Here is a 17913-nt window from a genome sequence, read left to right as displayed (position 1 = left end):
ATTCTCTTGCTAGCAAAGCTTAATTTTCAGCATCAGTACTCAGTGCTCAAGAAACATTTATTTTTTCAGGATTTTTTTGATAAATAGAAAGATAAAAAAACAACATTTACTTGATGTAGATATATTTTGCATCAGTGTAAACATATATTTACTAATTAATCTTATTTAATATAATGCATCCTTGCTGTATTTTTTCAAAACAAACAACAAAAATTCAGAACGCGTTCAAATCGTGGCTGGATGATATTTTAGCTCCATCTGTTGGTGAGAAGAGGAACTGCTGAGGCATGTAGAAAGACTCAACCACTCTCCCTTTCTCTCCGTTCTCCCAGCGTCTCCAATGGAAGACCCGTTCAACTCTCTTCCTCCGTCCCAGCCTCCTCCTCCTCCCCCCATCAGGAACAGTTTCACAGAACCCTCGTCCTCCTCACCCTACCCCAGACCTGCCCGCCCCTCGTCTGGACACGACCACTTCCTGCTCAGCCCAGGTGAGGACAAATCCCACACATCTGGGACTATTAAAGGGTTAGATCACCCAAAATGAAAATTCTGTCAGTAATTACTCACCCGCATGTTGTTCCAACCCTGTAAGACTTTGGTTCATCTTCGCAACACAAATTAAGAAATTTTTGATTAAATCTGAGAGCTGTCTCACTCCTCCATAGGCTTCTTAAGGAATCGAAACTGGCCGGCTGACTACAGTGGCTTAATCTTAAGTTTATTAAGCGAAGAGAATACTTTTTGTGCACAAAAAAACAAATAAAAATAATGACTTTATTCAACTATTCATTTCCTTCTTGAGATATTTTGGCCTTGACAGAATTTTCATTTTTGGGTGAACTAACCCTTTAATGTAGTATAAATGTCAATTACGGCTGTATTTGGGGTTGTATTGGTGTCTAATTATCAGTGTGATTTTACAGACACGTTCATAGACACATTGATTAACTCGGCTCCTAATCCCCCCGTGCGGAGATTAACCGGAGACAACATGAAGAAGCCGCTCAGGGCTCCTCAAGACTACGATCAACTGCCGCCCACCTCAGGTACTACTCATTGTAGAAGGGCTGTTATAAATCAAATAGTTTTGGTCTTGGATGCTGATTGGTCAATACAGAGTTTAAAGGAATTGTTCACTTCAAAATGTAAATTCTGTCGTCATTTACTCACTCCGAAGTCGTTCCAAACCTGTATGAATTTCTTTCTTCTGCTGAGCACAAAGGAAGATATTTATTGAAGAATGTCAGTAACCAAAACAAAACAAAACACTCTATTTCAAATAAATGTAAAAAAAAAAATATTCATCAAAGATTTCTAAAAAAAACTAAACAAACTAAAAAAAAAAACCTAATTGTTTGTACAAGAAATATTAAGCAGCACTACTGTTAACACTAATTATAAAAACAAATATTTCTTGAGCAGCAAATCAGCATATTAGTAAGATTTTGAAGGATCAAGTGACACTGGAGGAATGATTCCAGCTTTGTCATCACAGGCAAATAAATGCATACATTTATCAAATAAATGCATAAAAAATACAAATAAATGCATAAATTGTTTTTTAACTTATTCAAACAAAATACTGACAGAAATTTGTTTTTAAATTGTAATATTTCACATCAACATTACTCCAGTTTAAGGTGGTATATACTCTCCCAGTGTGCAGTTTTAAGGTGGTATATACTCTCCCAGCATTATCCGTTTAAGGTGGTATATACTCTCCCATTTTGAAGTTTTAAGGTGGTATATACTCTTCCAGTAGTCTCCAATACTAATATACTCTTCCAGTAGTCTCCAGTATTAAGATGGTCTCACAGGATGCAATATTAAGGTGGTATATACTCTCCCAGTATGCAGTTTTAAGGTGGTACATGCTCTCCCAGTACTATCCAGTATTAAGGTGGTATATACTCTCCCAGTAGTATCCAGTATTAAGGTGGTATATACTCTCACGGTATACAGTTTTAAGGTGGTATATACTCTTCCAGTAGTATCCAGGATTAAGATGGTATATACTCTCCCAGTATGCAGTATTAATGTGGTATATACTCTCCCAGTACTATCCAGTATTAATGTGGTATATACTCTCCCAGTAGTATCCAGTATTAAGGTGGTATATACTCTCACGGTATACAGTTTTAAGGTGGTATATACTCTTCCAGTAGTATCCAGTATTAATGTGGTATATACTCTCCCAGTAATATACAGTATTAAGGTGTACTCTCCCAGTAGTTTTTACTGTATTTTTGGTCAAATAAATGCAATCTTGGTGAGCATATGAGACTTATTTGAAAAACAAATTAAAATACACTACTGATTTTATGATGTACTGATATTATATTCACAATGAAGCTGAACCTTTCATACCCTGTAGTTTAATATTATGATCTGAAAAAAAAAATAATGAAACAACATTGCTACTTCCAGAATGATCCAAAAATATGCCTGTAATTCCGGATAAAACAGCTGTGAGCACAGTGTGTTGGTCTGAATACATAATAGCTGTGCAGGTTTATTAAATGAAGCCATTAGCCATCGAGCTGAATGTGCTCAATGAATTATTAATTATTAGCCTGTAATGGGTTTTTAATGTGTTCCTAGTCTTTTTAGTCGGCCGGCTACCATCCACTCTCAATAGCCCATTTTGGCTAAACACTCTTCGTTTCCTGTTTACAGTGGCCGTAGATTGCTTCAGGGCGCCCGAGAGACCTCCTAAACCACTTCCCAGGATCTTCCCACCAGACATCCACAGAAGACCGCAGGAATCGTCCCGGGAGAACGTAGACGCCAAGATCGCCAAGCTGATGGGCGAGGGCTACTCATTCGAAGATGTGAAACGAGCGCTGATGATCGCGCAGAACAAAGTGGACGTGGCACGGAACATTCTGCGGGAGTTTGCGCTAGTCGCCCCCAGGCAGGGCCCGTAACACGCGCTGATACGATTTCAAACTACGACTGACTTTTGAGTGTACAAACCGCAGGCTGACTTCCGCTTGCTTTCGTTTAGCGCACCCGGCAAACAAAACGAAAAATGTGCTTTTTTCGCCCAAAAGGATTGTTGCGTTCGTGACGACAGGATCCTATGGAAATATAAAAAAGCCTTGTGTTTACAGTGACGTGGCTTATCTGCAGCACTCAGGTCATCGTCATTACAGCTCGGGATGGAATTGAAATCAAATTTTTCATATTTGAAGGTGGTTGCTGCATCCTTCAAATCAGTGACGTTTGTATTTCTCTGGACGGACATGAGAGCGGCGCTTCTGTTTGTGTTTGCCAGTGTCTGCGGGCTATTCATGCCTTTCCTGCCACACACACACACACACACATACACCCGCACGTTTCTGGCCTCTTGGGTATCATGAATTTCACAGTAATGGCTCTCGGTGTGACCATGTCTCCTTTATCTCATTATTCCGCGGTGAACAAGACAAACCAGATCAGATCGTTTGAGGCAGAAAGAGACGGATTTCGAATATCATGGTTCTCTTTGTCCATTTTTTAGGTTAGCCGCTTTTTATCAACTCTTAACGGTCGCGTTCAACATCTGAGCAAGTAAGGGCTATTGTGGTAGTTTCATTTTCTGTTAAGAGAAAGTTTCCCATTCCCTTCTTTCGGTTCGCTCACTTGCACTGACGCCATATTCAAAAAAAAAAAAAAAAACATGAACCGTTTGTATTGGCACCCAGAAAACAAGCCAAAAAAACACACAGATTATCATGTACAATGCCGTCAAATAATAGTGATGCCCGCAAACCGAAGCTTTAAAGCGACGACTTCATTCAAAGCCTTTTGGGAACTCTGGGAATGAAAGCTGGCCTGCTTTGACTCTTCCCCACTGGCTGTCATTTCTCCCTATCAGGTTTTCGCTTGAACTTGAAACTTCATTTTTGCACTCGTCTCTATCTCCATCTAACACTTGAAAGTCTTAGAACTGAATGGAGCCTCTAGCGGAAGAGGACACGACCTCCGACAGGTCTGCGGGGGGGGGGGGACGGTTTCTGTTCATTTCCCCTCTTCTTTTTACGAGAGATTTTAGTTTGTTGGAAAATGCCTTGTGGATCATTTAAAACCAGTGATGTGTGCAATTAATTTATACTTTGTTAAAAGTTTTCTCTGAGATTATTTTCATCTTTCAGTGATGTATGTAACCCGTGATCTGTTCTTGTGGAAAAAAAATGTTTTATAAAAGCCAGTATTAACATCTGCTATGTTTTTTGTTTTTTCCCCCAAATCCACAAATCCAGACGTTTTTCTTCAAAATGTACACTTTTATTGTCAACAAAAGTACAAAAACAAAAGTCAGTATTTACAATACTTTATGGCCTTCTTATGCGGTTACCCTCTTTGGTTTCACTGCTGACCTGATGGTTCAAAATATGCGAGACGCTTACGCTAAACATGAACATTCAGAGTACGCATGTGGAGAGTTTCTTCTAAATATGCGTGACAAAGTGAAATCATAGTTTAAATAAAAAGTGTATTTTTAGTGACTAAGCAGAAGCGCAGCTAACCTTGCATTTCTCACACTTTATAAATAGCCAAACACAAGCAAGACATTCAAACATATTTACAGCCTCTTTAGACCATGATGAACGGAACAAAGCTTCAACCCATCGCTAAAGACTACAGTGTCGGACATCAACCTGACAAACATCGTAGATACAGAAAACAAGGTAAAAAAAAAGATGCAGTTTTTGTAGTCTGAGGGAAGTGCAAAACTGAAAGGCTTTACAGTGAGGATTCACATTAATAAACAGACTGAAGTTTGCCGTCCAATACTGACTCTTTCTGTTAAGGCAGAATAAAGGGGCTATTCTTTTACATTTACTTTCTACCAAAAAAATAAAGGCTCTGCATGCAAGGTCGCTACCACCCAGTCTGATACCGAGAGCGGATGTTTGCTTGTTTATTTATGCTATATGCGAGTCACGTCAATGCCACTACATTAAACTCTAGCGGGCCGCGTTTTACGGCCCTTCGACTATGACATCATGCAATGCAACCTGAAGGCCACTGGGTGTAGCAGGACGTGTCCCTAGACTACGCTAAATTTCTAAACCCGTTTTCACTACTTAGCCACTTCAAACTAGACGAAATAACATGAATGTCACGGGGCAGTGTCGTAAAGAGGTACCAATAAATAAAACATGAGCAAACAGAGGTGTAACAGCAGTGAAGTCATCATTCTTCCAGCATCCGGCCGCGATCTTGGGAGTTTTTGATGTTTTTGGGACTGTGCAATATCAATATGTAGTCCCACAATCCATGTTTTGTTTTTTTTTCGTTCAATAATCCAAACGCTAAGCAGAGTGAACGTAACCCCCTCGACTTATTTACACAGACCTAAAAAGTGTACAGCGAATTTACAATTTCATTTTTTTTTTTACTATAGGGGGAGCAAAACAGCAGTGCCCACCACATCAGCAATGCGCATGAAACGAGAACATTCACTGGGAACACAAAAAGAAAACGTCAGAATCGATCAAAAGTAAATGCAGTCCTCAGTGCAGACTAAATTTACAACACAAGGGGTTTCTCTTTTACTCTCTTGGATCGTTGTGGGGGATTTTCTTTTCTTTCTTTCTTTTTTTTTTTAGGAAACCGTTCGTTTAGAGTAGGAAATGTTCTGTGATGCATGACGCACACGAGCAGCCTGAAGGAGACGTCGTCGTCCAATCAGATGTCTGGAATTAGATGATTGAAGTGTGTAGTACTGCACATTCAGTGTGACAAGGCCTCTTTCCTGGTTCATACCTGACATGATACACAAAAACAATGAATGTGATTTCAAGGATGAGAAGAAAAGACTATTAACAACAGCTTGACTTTGATTAGCTTGACATTAAAAGAGCTTGGCATGCTCAATATTGCAATTATTAAAGACAAGGTTCTTGACAGCTGGTTGGTACCTTTATTATTAGCTACTGTAATATACTATTATTTACATTACTTAAAAGAGTAGTTCCCTTTAAAAAAAAACAAACTTTTGCTGATGTCCATGTCTTTCTTTCTTCAGTCGAAAAGAAATTAAGGTTTTTGATGAAAACATTCCAGGATTTTTGTTCACTGTTCACTGGGCACCAAACCATCGCTCATTTCAAAAATAAATAAAAAACTTTAAGTTTTATAAGCACAAATGCTCGCCTTGCTCTGTTCTGTGATGCATGTTCGTGAATCTCCTGTTCGAACTCGTTTATCATTAGTCATTTGGTTCATTTAACGAACGAAATGACTCGGAAAAAGATTCGTTCATTTTGATAAACGAGTTCGAACAGGAGATTCACAAACCCGCATCACAGAACAGAGCAAGGTGAACATTTGTGCTTATAAAACTTAAACTTTTTAATTTATTTTTGAAATGAGCGATCGTTTCGCTTGATCAGACCCTTATTCATCATCTGGTGTCGTTTAAATCCCTTTGAAGCTGCACTGAAACTCTCATTTGGACCTTGAACCGTTTGGTTCCCATTGAAGTCCATTATATGGAGAAAAATGCTGGAATGTTTTCATATAAAAACCTTCATTTCTTTTCGACTGAAGAAAGAAAGACATGGAAATCTTGGATGACATGGGGGTGAGTAAATTATCAGCAAAAGTTTTTTTTTTAAAGTGAATTACTCCTTTAAGAATAGTGGTTTAAAACCTTGCAGATGAAAATGATACACGTGATTCAAATGAAAGACATCAGCGAATGTCATTTTTACGAACACCAAATGACTCGTAAAAAGATTTGTTCGTTTTGAGGAACGAGTTCGAACAGGAGAGTCACGAACGCGCCTCAGAACAGAGCAAGGCGAGGATTTGTGCTTATAAAACTTTCATTTGGACCTTGAACCGTTTGGTCCCCATTACATGGAGAAAAATCCTGGAACTTTTTCACCTTAATTTCTTTTCGACTGAAGAAAGAAAGACATGGACATCTTGGATGACATGGGGGTGAGTAAATTATCAGCAAACGTTTTAACTACTCCTTTAAATATCATGCAGTACTGGCCAGTAAAAACTATTATTGCCAGTAAGTTTTCTTCATCCGCCCACAGTTAGCAGGTGTGTATTAGCACTGGGCCCTGAGCTTTAAAAAACCTTCTCACCTTCTTCGTTCCTTTTGACGCCTCTCCCTTCTTTTAGACATCCGCTTTATGATTGTTCTCCTCCAGTTTCTTACTCTCCTCTGAAGTGCCTGCCTCCTTCTCTCCGGTCTTCCAGCTGCCTTGTCTAACAGGACAATTTCACCTTGATTAATCTTTCAGCACATTTCAAACTGAGCTCTGCGGCTAGACCATTTCTGGCTCGCTCGCTTCTCTTGTCAATCTCAACAAATCCTGCTGATGTATAACAACAGATGCTCGGACTTCCACTGCAATCATATGTGCTTCATTCGATGTACAGGTTGTAATTTAAACATTGAAGATGATTTAGGGCTGCAATATACTCTGTTTTTCCATACTTGAGTTGTTTTTGCGATGTAACGTTGCCTCTTACCTTGTTTTCTTGATATAGAGGCAGTAGATGAGTCCCACCAGAGCAGCGGCTAGGAGGAGTCCAACCACAACACCCACTATCACTTTGGCCTGCTCCGCGCCATCTTCATTTTTTTCTAAGGGTAATGGACACATAATGCTTTAGAGGAGGTTATAAAGTGTTTATGATTCTTTAGGGAAAGGCAATCCTGGGACATGAAAAAAAAAAAAGTCTTGAGAAAAAATTGCAGCTGGAATATTTCAAGATGACATATTTCTAAAAGAAACGAAGTTTGCATGATGTCAGGATGCTTGACACCCTCCGACTCATGATCTTAAATTCATTTTAAGTGAAATTCAAGGGAATGAAATCAGATTATCTTACCTGGTTTGGCCTTGTCCTCCTCAAATACTGAAATCAGATATAAAATTAAATTAACTTTGGGTGCAAGATGAAACCAAACTGGCATTTAAAACAAATTTGGTAGGAAAAATCCACCACCCAACTGTGGTTTAGATGCAAAACCGATTTAAATCAAGAGTATATCAAGTATTGTCCAATCAGATTCTAGTAATATAAGGAAGATGACCACAAGCATGCGATAGTGGTCGGAAAAAGAGGAAGAGGAGGAGGAAAAGAGATAGCAGTCCAAGCACCCTGACACAAACAAAATCCGAGCAAAAGCGATATCCAAGAGAGAAAGAAATAGAGCGTTTTATGTCCCATGAGTGAACAAGAGGACCTGAGAGAGAGCAGTCTTTCCAGTGTTCACACCACGACACTAATGACAGTAAAATAGGCCACACAATCACCCTGCGTTTGAATGGTGCAACAGGCAAAACTGTGTGAAACATGCCAGTTCCTCACATGCGTATAAAAGATGTTAGATATGGCATCTACTTATCAGGGCTGTCAAACTAGTATATGCCATAAAAACCAAAATAAATGCCATTAACAGCAACATTTAATCAGACTATTAAACTATTTTAGTGTTTTTGTACTACAGGATCCCAAAGCACTATAAGGTCTTATTAACCATCTGAAGTATGTAGCCTAATGGTTCTTATTAATCTAAATCTGTTCTTGACAGCCCTATAATATGAGCCTTTTTAAAGGGGTCGATTGAGTGGTTAGTAAGCGGTCCTCACAGCGGGAAACCTCTTCAGCACGTTCAGTAACGTTACTTACGGGAAAACACGCTGATGTCTTTCGTGTCGTATCCGAGTTTATTGGTCACGAGACAGTTGACGGTGAGGTTCTTGCTGGGCACCACGGTCAGTTTGAATGTGGCCTTCCCGTTGACATATGACATTTCATCCTGCAAGACAAACAGAACATTTCTGTTTACGGTACAGTTCTTGTTTAATATCTAACTATTTATCTAAATATTTTATTTCAATAATAATAAGAAGAAAGGTTCAGCAAAAATGGCTTGGAAGGTTAATTTAAAGTTTAATTATCAGGTTGAATTATGTCGGACCTCTTTGCGCTATTTAATGCACCTCACCACTAGAGGACATGGAAGATTCTCAGCTTATTTAGTATCATGTAGTCTGCACCACACCCAGCGCTAATGGAAACTCTCAAAGCACACACACACACACCTCAGGAGTGCAGAGCAGGGCTAAAAATCTCACTCTCAGTAATCACACAGCCATTAAATGAGTCTCCATCACAAACACACTTCAATATCCGTGTCATTAAGGTAGACAGTGAGTACTAAACCCCTCACAGAGCGCAGGATGAGTTACTGATGCTCCACAGGAACACACAGAAACATATAGGCTACCATACACAAGCAGCCATTAAAACACAATCAAATCCCAGTTTAATATAAACACAATTTTATTATTAGTAATATTATTATTATACTTTGCTGTTTGAGTTAAAGGGTTAGTAGATATTCTGAAAGAAGTCTTAAATGCTTATTTGATAAAAAAAATACAGTATGTCAAACAGTAATACACAGTGAAATATTATTATAATTTTGTATAATTTTATTATAATTCTATTTCAAAACGAAATGTATTTATGTGACGGCAAAGCTGAATTTTCAGCATCATTACCCCAGTCTTCAGTGTCACATGATCCTTCAGAAATCATTCTAATATGCAAGAAACGTTTATTATTATTATTATTATTATTATCATTGTTAAAACTGCTAGTGATTTTTTTTTTTTTGTGGAATCCAAGATATTTCAATAGAACAGCATTTATTTGAAATAGGAATCTTTATCACAATAAATGCCCTTAATGCCACTTTTGATCAATTCAATGCATCCTTGCTAAAAAAAAACAAATCTTAAAAAATAAAATCATAATGCCCCCAAACTTCTGTAATATACAGTATATAAACATGTAAAACATTAATTTTAATTTTGTTTTTTAATTATTTAATTGGTTTGTATTTTTATTTTAATACCTATTAAAGTTTATTAACATTCATTTAATATATATATATATGATTAATATATGATATATAATATATGATTATAATTAAATAAAGATCCATGTTTTTCACAATAAGGTAAAATAGCAGTAAATACATATTCTGTCAAAATTTGAAGAAGAGTAAGAAATTATACCAAAAAGAAAAAGTAACGTTTTTGTTAAAGTTTTTAAAATTGGATTAAACTGTTTTACTGTTGGCTTAGTTACTGAATTTGCTTTTGAAAAGATGCATTTACTTGCTGGTCAAACTGCTCTGTATCAAAACCTAAATACAGTGACTCATGGGACAAACAATGTCTGCGATATCTGGGGTATCAAACACAAACACAGTGTGTCCCAGCTTTAGTCTCACAATAAGTGGAAACGTGTAGGAGTAATCACACCCACCCACCTCCCAAAATAAGACCATGGGACAAATAATAAAGCTTTGTATGCGATTCCAGACATTTGTCACAGGACAACTGTTCCCTTTTTAACATGAATTGAAAGTTGGCTCTTCCCTTCTGGGTGCTGAAAACCTGCAACTTCAAACACCTGTGCACCTTTCATCTTGTCTAGACTGGAATCGAAAAAAATATCTGGGCATCTTTCCCTCTTGCATAAAAATGTAGCTACAAGGGACAGGGTTCTTTCAGGACAACCGTAATGTCTGTGATGAAGTGAGTCTGACAGTGACGGTGACTTACGTTAGTTCCGTTGACACTCCACTGCACGTCAGGTTTAGGTGAACCCTCTGCCTCACACGTCAACACTTTGTGTTTGCCGTCGTAGCTGCGATGCTTTGTCAGACTTGTAATTTTAGGAACACCTGAAGATAATATATTTGTGCTTTTATATATTATTGTTGTATGCGCGCACACACACATATATACATGTACACACCCATATATATACATATATATATACATATATATATATATATATTAATACACACACACATATTATAATGATTTCATTGTTACGCCACTAGATGGCGACAAATGACTTCTAAAAAATATTTGTCATTGAATCATTAATTCAAAAGATTTGTTCAAAAACACAGATTCATCCAGTAATGAAACAAGTCTTTATGAGGAAGTAATTGAATCATTCACTCAAACCAATTTAAAAAAAAAAAAAAAAAATTATAAATTTTCAAACAGAAACTCAGAAACTCTAGTAAATAGTTACTTTATTTAGTTGTCTGTTGAGAATCTTGATCTCTATTTGAAACTGATTTCATTATTTATTTATTTGAAATATGACTAATATGTATAATAGAAGTGTGTATAATGAATCATACCTTCAACAGTAAGCTCGAAGGACAAACTGTGTCTGATTCCTTCAATGGACACGTTGCACACATACAGGCCTGCGTCACTATATGTCAACTGAGAGAAGTCGGGCAGTTTGTCTAATTTACGGTTGTCCTGGAGAAATTGAACAAGTTGTTTAGCTTGACTTGGAGGACGATAATGAACCGACCCAGATCTGTTAGATTCTTGACAATCTCTTACCTTAATCCATGTCACAGTTGCTTCATTAGAGGCATTCTTTTCCAATGACACCACCAAGTTTTCCCCAAACTTCTTTAACACCTTGCCTGTAGGAGTGAGGCTTACATCCAGAACTAAAAGACAGAGACAGAAAGATAATAAGAGATGACAAGTGTATATCAGTCCGCTGCAGGCTTCTTTTTTGTACACCAGTCCCTCAAAATATTTCAACCACTGAAGAGGCTGAAACACATCACATTTGTCTGCCAAAAGAGTCCTTTCGCACCCGTTATTCCCGCCTGAGACATCCTCACATGGACGTCTGAGATCCCACCCGCTTTGAAAGCACGCCGCAAAGATAGCGTGAAATACAATTGAGTTTTCAAACTGAAGCATCACTAAATCCACAATTATGGATATCATCAGGCCTTTTGAACCAAATAGACACACACACACACACACACACCTCAATGAAAATTATTGAAAGGCCAGAGTGTGTGAGCTTATCAGCGAGCAGGAGCCCGTAGCAGCCTCAACTCGAGTTAAAAACTCCTAATTAAGCTGTCTGCTTGGTGTCCCGCCCCCTTCGCTAATCTCACTGAAGATAGATTCGATTAATGTTTCACTCGTGCATTCATTCGTACTATAAAGAAAGGAATTAATTGGAAAGGAAAAGTTTGGTGAACTCTGGATGCTCATCCGGTCAACGGCTGAGTCAGTTTATTCAGGCTTGACTATAGCAAAACTACCTCAAACAAACAATGGCTTATGTTTGGTTGAGCTAATTTTGCTAGATATTATACTCTGCATCTTGTGTCTTTTAAGTCTTTTTTATCAGGCATTATAAATCTGTTGGATAAATCTTCATATTAACACATTTGACATTTATGAAAACTGGTCAAATGAAAGTGAAACATAGCAAATAGGTAATATTTACAAACTTTTCTTCCTTGCTAGTGCTTGCGACTCTTTCAAGCCTAGAATTGTAATGTTTGCTTTTGCTTAAGTGCATTTGCTTAAGTGTATCTATTCATGAGCCATGAATGCAAATGGTTATTCTCATTTGGCTAGCTAAAATGTGTGTCATTTATTCGTGTCATGGGTTGGCAGATTAAGTAAAGTAGACCACTTATAGAATATAGTATATTTCCATATCTAGGATTAGTGATGGGGACGAGACCGCCTATGGCGAGTCTGAGTCAAGACCAAGTCTTTGAAGGGTCGAGTCCCGAGTCGAGACCGAGTCCGTTGGTTTTCAAATACAGTCGAGTCCCAGTCAAGACCGAGTCTTTGAAGGGTCGAGTCCGAGTCGAAACTGAGTCTTTGAAGGGTCCAGTCCGAGTCAAGACCGGGTCCGTTCGTTTTCAAATACAGTCGAGTCCCAGTCAAGACCGAGTCTTTGAAGGGTCGAGTCCGAGTCGAAACCGAGTCTTTGAAGGGTCCAGTCCGAGTCAAGACCGGGTCCGTTCGTTTTCAAACACAGTCGAGTCCGAGTCAAGACCGAGTCTTTGAAGGGTCGAGTCCGAGTCGAGACAGAGTCTTTCAAGGGTTGAGTCTGAGTCGAGACCGAGTCCGCTGGTTTTCAAATACAGTCGAGTCCGAGTCGAGAGCGAGTCTTTCAAGGGTGGAGTCCGAGTCAAGACCGAATCTTTGAGGGGTCGAGTCCGAGTCGAGACCGAGTCTTTCAAGGGTCGAGTCCGAGTCGAGACCGAGTCCGCTGGTTTTCAAATACAGTCGAGTCCGAGTCAAGACCGAGTCTTTGAAGGGTTGAGTCTGAGTCGAGACCGAGTCCATTGGTTTTCAAATACAGTCGAGTCCGAGTCAAGACCGAGTCTTTGAAGGGTTGAGTCTGAGTAGAGACCGAGTCCATTGGTTTTCAAATACAGTCGAGTCCGAGTCAAGACCGAATCTTTGAAGGGTCGAGTCCGAGTCGAGAGCGAGTCTTTCAAGGGTGGAGTCCGAGTCAAGACCGAATCTTTGAAGGGTCGAGTCCGAGTCGAGAGCGAGTCTTTCAAGGGTCGAGTCCGAGTCGAGAGCGAGTCTTTCAAGGGTCGAGTCTGAGTCAAGACCGAGTCTTTGAAGGGTCGAGTCCAAGTCGAGACCGAGTCTTTGAAGGGTCGAGTCCGAGTCGAGACCGAGTCTTTGAAGGGTCGAGTCCGATTCGAGACTGAGTCAGTTGGTTTTCAAATACAGTCGAGTCCGATTCAAGACCGAGTCTTTGAAGGGTCGAGTCCGAGTCGAGACCGAGTCTTTGAAGGGTCGAGTCCGAGTCGAGACCGAGTCTTTGAAGGGTCGAGTCCGAGTCGAGACCGAGTCTTTGAAGGGTCGAGTCTGAGTCGAGACTGAGTCTTTGAAGGGTCGAGGTCGATTCGAGACCGAGTCCGTTGGTTTTCAAATACAGTCGAGTCCGATTCAAGACCGAGTCTTTGAAGGGTCGAGTCTGAGTCGAGAGTGAGTCTTTGAAGGGTCGAGGTCGAGTCGAGGCCGAGTCCGTTGGTTTTCAAATACAGTCGGGTCCGAGTCTAGACCGAGTCTTTGAAGGGTCGAGTCCGAGTCGAGAGTGAGTCTTTGAGGAAGCAAGTCCGAGTCAAGATTTTGTCCCGACATATCAGTTTTGATATTCATGATTTAATATCACCCCAGTTGATAAATCAACAGTTAGACCTACAGACTAAGCTAGATTGGGAATTGTTCAGAGTAGTCGTTAGTGATGGGGACGAGACCACCTATGCCGAGTTCGAGTCAAGACCGAGTCTTTGAAGAAACAAGTCCGAGACGAGTCCGAGAAAGCAGAAATCGGTCTTGAGTCCGAGACTCGAGTACTACATCACTATCTAGGATATATAGAATATTTCCAAATTGTGAAAGGCTCTTATTGAAGGATTACATCTCTTCAGCTCTAAGCATTAACCTAAAGCTTTAAAAAAAGCTTGTGAAGGTGGATATATCAAATGAAAAAAAAAATATTACATGCACTTGTTTACTATTACCGTAACACTTTAATGTGCTATCTTGATTATGGTGGAATTGGCCACTTTGAAAGTGATGCTCCATCATGAAACCAAACATTTGGAAACTTAGACTGAATTTCAGAGAATGCATTTGGAACTCAAATTCTCTGAATTATTGCTTGGTTTTAAACTGACTCTGACTCTTTCAAAACCTGAAAAAGATTTTTCCATATCTGTCAAACGCTCCATCAGGTCTTTCTCTAGTGAGTAGGTGCCCTTAGGAAGAGATGGGAGAGAAATAAAGAAGAAGAGAGCAACTTTTTCCCCACTCACAGCTCACTGTGACGATCTGAGTGGACTCCATTACATCATTGTCAAGCAGGGAGCACTTGTACACGCCACTGTCGTCTCGGGTAACGCCAGTCAGAGTGTACATATTCTTGTCTGTCACCGTGACCTTCTTGCCCTGAAGATGGTGAGAGAGAGAGAGAGAGAGAGAGAGAGAGAGGGAAGGTGTAATTAGCCTGTAGGGAAGGATAGAGGGCAGACAGCAGGACCCTGGAGATGAAAGACAGATGTGGTTGCTGTGGACACAGCCAGCGATCTCTCACCTTAATGTTGAAGTTGAAGCTAGTGGGAGGAGGGTTTCCATCCGCCTGGCATTTCAGTGTCACATCATCACCTTCCCTAATGGGGCTCTGAGAAACAACCTGTAGACTCACCTTCTCAGTGGGGTCTGAAGGAGAAAGGAGAGAAAACAAACATTAGAGGAAAAAACAGACAGAGGAAGATGGCTGTCATTGCAGGTGTGAATTTTCAACATGTAGCAACAGCAAGCAACTAAAAAAAACATTCTCCAAGACGCCGCACCATTCTGGAGACCCCCAAGGGGCTTAAACGCCTTCATTTCCACAACCATTTGCAGTCTCTCATTCTCGCCCTCATTTTCTTGCCCAGCAGCCACAGAGCATTTCACATCACATCTTAACCCTGAGGCACTGAACAAACCTCTCAGCATTCAGATGAGAGAGAGAGAGACACTACAGCAGACTCAGTTATCAGCATTATATACCTGACAAGACCTAGATATAAAAAAAAAAAACATCAAATTGAGCCTGGCTACCAGCTGAGACCTTCAATTCAATGTTCAGGACTCGAGAGATTGCTTCATATACTGGGAGATGTAAAGATACACAGATCCCATACATCCCTCTATGGCAGATAATAAGGCAGATCCGCCTCTAGGGGGTGCTGTTTTGTGTACAAGTAGCCATGTACAGTAAAAAGTAACCTGAATCTACTGGCACAATTAATAACAATTTACATGAACTGAAGTTGATGATATAAAGACTGGTTACCATGAAATAAAACATAAGATGACTCAAAATGCACAAACTGGTATGGTTCATAAATAAACAGGTACTGTATATTTCTTATTTCATTGTCTTTGCTGGCTGTGCGCAAAACCATACAACCCAATGACTGTTGTGCACCCCTTTTTTATATATAAATAATGATAAATAACATCGGGCCGTGGCTGATAAACTGCCTTCTCATTAGTAAGTCGCTTTGGATAAAAAGTTCAGCTAATTTGCTAAATGTAATGTAATGGCTTTTAGTAATAATACAATAATGCAATTATTTTATTTCTTCATTTCCCCTTCAAGCAAATATTCATGCCCACGTCAAAAACATGGGGGTTCCCTGTGTTGACAAGAAACTGACAAGAAATAGATTTATAATGTTACAAAATATTCTACTTCAAATAAATGCTGTTCTTTTGATCTTTATGTTTTTAACACTGACTGGTAATTATAAGAAATTATCTTGAGCCCCAAATCAATATATTAGAATGATTTCTGAAGGATCATGTGACTGAATAATGGAGCAATGATGAAAATATTAAGCTTTTTCATTAAGACATTTTTAAATATATTAAAAAAGAAAAACGCTTTTTTTAATTGTAATCATATTTCACAATATTATAGTTTTACTGTATTTTTCATTAAATATTAAATAAAAGCAGCCTTGGTGAGTATAAGACTTTAATTTTTTTATTTTTTTTTTGAGAAATCTTTTTGAATGGTAGTGAGTGTTTAAAAAAAGATAACTTTTTAATGTAATTTGCATCATTTAAGTTACTTACAGTGAATTGGGAAGGTCTCTGGTGCCGAAACCTGGTTAAGGCCTATCTTGTGCTTTGCTGTGCAGGTGAACTGTGATGTCACATCCTCTTTCCTGGCCATGTACTCCAGACTGGAAGAGGAGCTGGACAGACCGGTGATTGGGTCCTTGGTGACAGTAGATCTTATAATGACCGCTGCAGTCACACACAAACACACATTGACACATCAGTCATTAGAGGTGGAAAACACAGTGACTGTCACACTGGAAGAGCCTGACACCACAAGTCTATCAATACTGACAGAATGTGAGCTGTGAGCTCGAGAATTGAGCAACAGTTAAAGGGGCAAGTTCCCTTTTTTTTTTGTTTTTTTTTTTGCAAGAGTTATTTTAGAAGAACAAAACTGGTCAGACTCAGACGACAAGCTGAGAATACTCAAATATGTAACATAAAATGTCATGGCAATCTGTTAATGCTTTTTTAAAAATGTTCTTCATTCCAGAGAGACGATAAAATTGGTGTCATGATATGAACTCACTCTTGCCGTCATCCACCAGAGACTGGTTGTTCTTCATCCAGGTGAGATCTACCGCTAGGTTGGCACTGTCCACCACACATTCCCCCAACTAACACACACACACACACACAAACACATAGAAAAAATAGTGCATCTGTATTACAGAAATGTACACAGAAAAGTCTGTGATACTCAAACACTTTCGGTTTCACTCGTGTCTTGCACATCTATTTATAGACTCATAACAGATAGTATCACATAAAATTGTCACATGACGTGTCCTTTCCACACTTGACATAATTTGGAGGTTTTGTGACTCTGTGACACTTTTCTTTGGGACTTTCATGACCTTCAAGGTACTTTTATCACACTGGTGCTGTACTTCTGCTGGAAAAGTCCTATGAGCATATGTGAGCGAGAATTTAACTCTACAGTTGTGAGACATGGTCTCCTGTTTCACTTTCTTTTTCTCGCCCTTTTCCTTCTCTCTGGTCGAGTAAAAACTCTGCCAGAGGCCGAAGAGGCTGTACATTAATAACACGCTGACAGGATCACATGCTGACAAGCTATCTGGCCCGGGATAGAGAGATCAGCAGAAAGAGAGAAGGGTAATAATGGCAGGAAAGCAGAACAGACAGCAGGATGATGCATGTGCTCAGGTGTTCATGGTGGCATGAGAAATCAAAGATTTAGAGGAACCACATCGAGGGGGAGATGGGGTGGGGGAAATCACCGTACTGCGATTCTGATGGCGATAACACACCGGACCCTCTTCGGGAGCCGGACCGTGATACATCACCTCTCCAGCACAGAGTGCTGCCTGAAGCCTTCAGCTTCCATTGAGCCGTGAAACAGAGCAGCAGCCCTGACTAAACACTTTCCATCCTGGACTCTCTGGGGGATTCACGAAGAATTAATTCTCCCCACTAATGG

At 39.5% G+C, this 17913-nt stretch overlaps 2 protein-coding genes across 4 annotated transcripts in view; one reads left to right on the top strand and one right to left on the bottom strand.

Annotated features, from left to right (window-relative positions):
- The window catches only part of cblb (Cbl proto-oncogene B, E3 ubiquitin protein ligase), a 73919-nt gene extending 69716 nt beyond the window's left edge, over positions 1-4203 (top strand). For both annotated transcript variants that reach the window (XM_039675650.2, XM_039675649.2), the window contains 3 exons: positions 333-488; positions 924-1046; positions 2677-4203. In XM_039675650.2, coding sequence (XP_039531584.2) covers positions 333-488; positions 924-1046; positions 2677-2927 — 530 coding nt within the window. In that variant the 3' untranslated portion in view covers positions 2928-4203. The remainder of the gene's footprint in view (positions 1-332; positions 489-923; positions 1047-2676) is intronic.
- Positions 4204-5305: 1102 nt separating this feature from the next.
- The window catches only part of alcama (activated leukocyte cell adhesion molecule a), a 67319-nt gene continuing 54711 nt past the window's right edge, over positions 5306-17913 (bottom strand). Inside the window, exons 5-16 of one of the 2 annotated variants that reach the window (XM_039675651.2) lie at positions 17002-17089; positions 16485-16658; positions 14950-15074; positions 14672-14804; positions 11409-11521; positions 11195-11321; positions 10599-10720; positions 8650-8779; positions 7846-7872; positions 7483-7597; positions 7092-7215; positions 5306-5754 (exon numbers count right to left, since the gene is read on the bottom strand). In XM_039675651.2, coding sequence (XP_039531585.2) covers positions 7125-7215; positions 7483-7597; positions 7846-7872; positions 8650-8779; positions 10599-10720; positions 11195-11321; positions 11409-11521; positions 14672-14804; positions 14950-15074; positions 16485-16658; positions 17002-17089 — 1245 coding nt within the window. In that variant the 3' untranslated portion in view covers positions 5306-5754; positions 7092-7124. The remainder of the gene's footprint in view (positions 5755-7091; positions 7216-7482; positions 7598-7845; positions 7873-8649; positions 8780-10598; positions 10721-11194; positions 11322-11408; positions 11522-14671; positions 14805-14949; positions 15075-16484; positions 16659-17001; positions 17090-17913) is intronic. The other variant, XM_039675652.2, reaches the window with a different exon arrangement.

Source organism: Pimephales promelas, chromosome 23 (assembly GCF_988280905.1).
Source record: "Pimephales promelas chromosome 23, fPimPro1.hap1.1, whole genome shotgun sequence".
Classification (NCBI taxonomy): Eukaryota; Metazoa; Chordata; class Actinopteri; order Cypriniformes; family Leuciscidae; genus Pimephales; species Pimephales promelas.
This window is presented reverse-complemented; position numbering and strand designations above follow the sequence as displayed.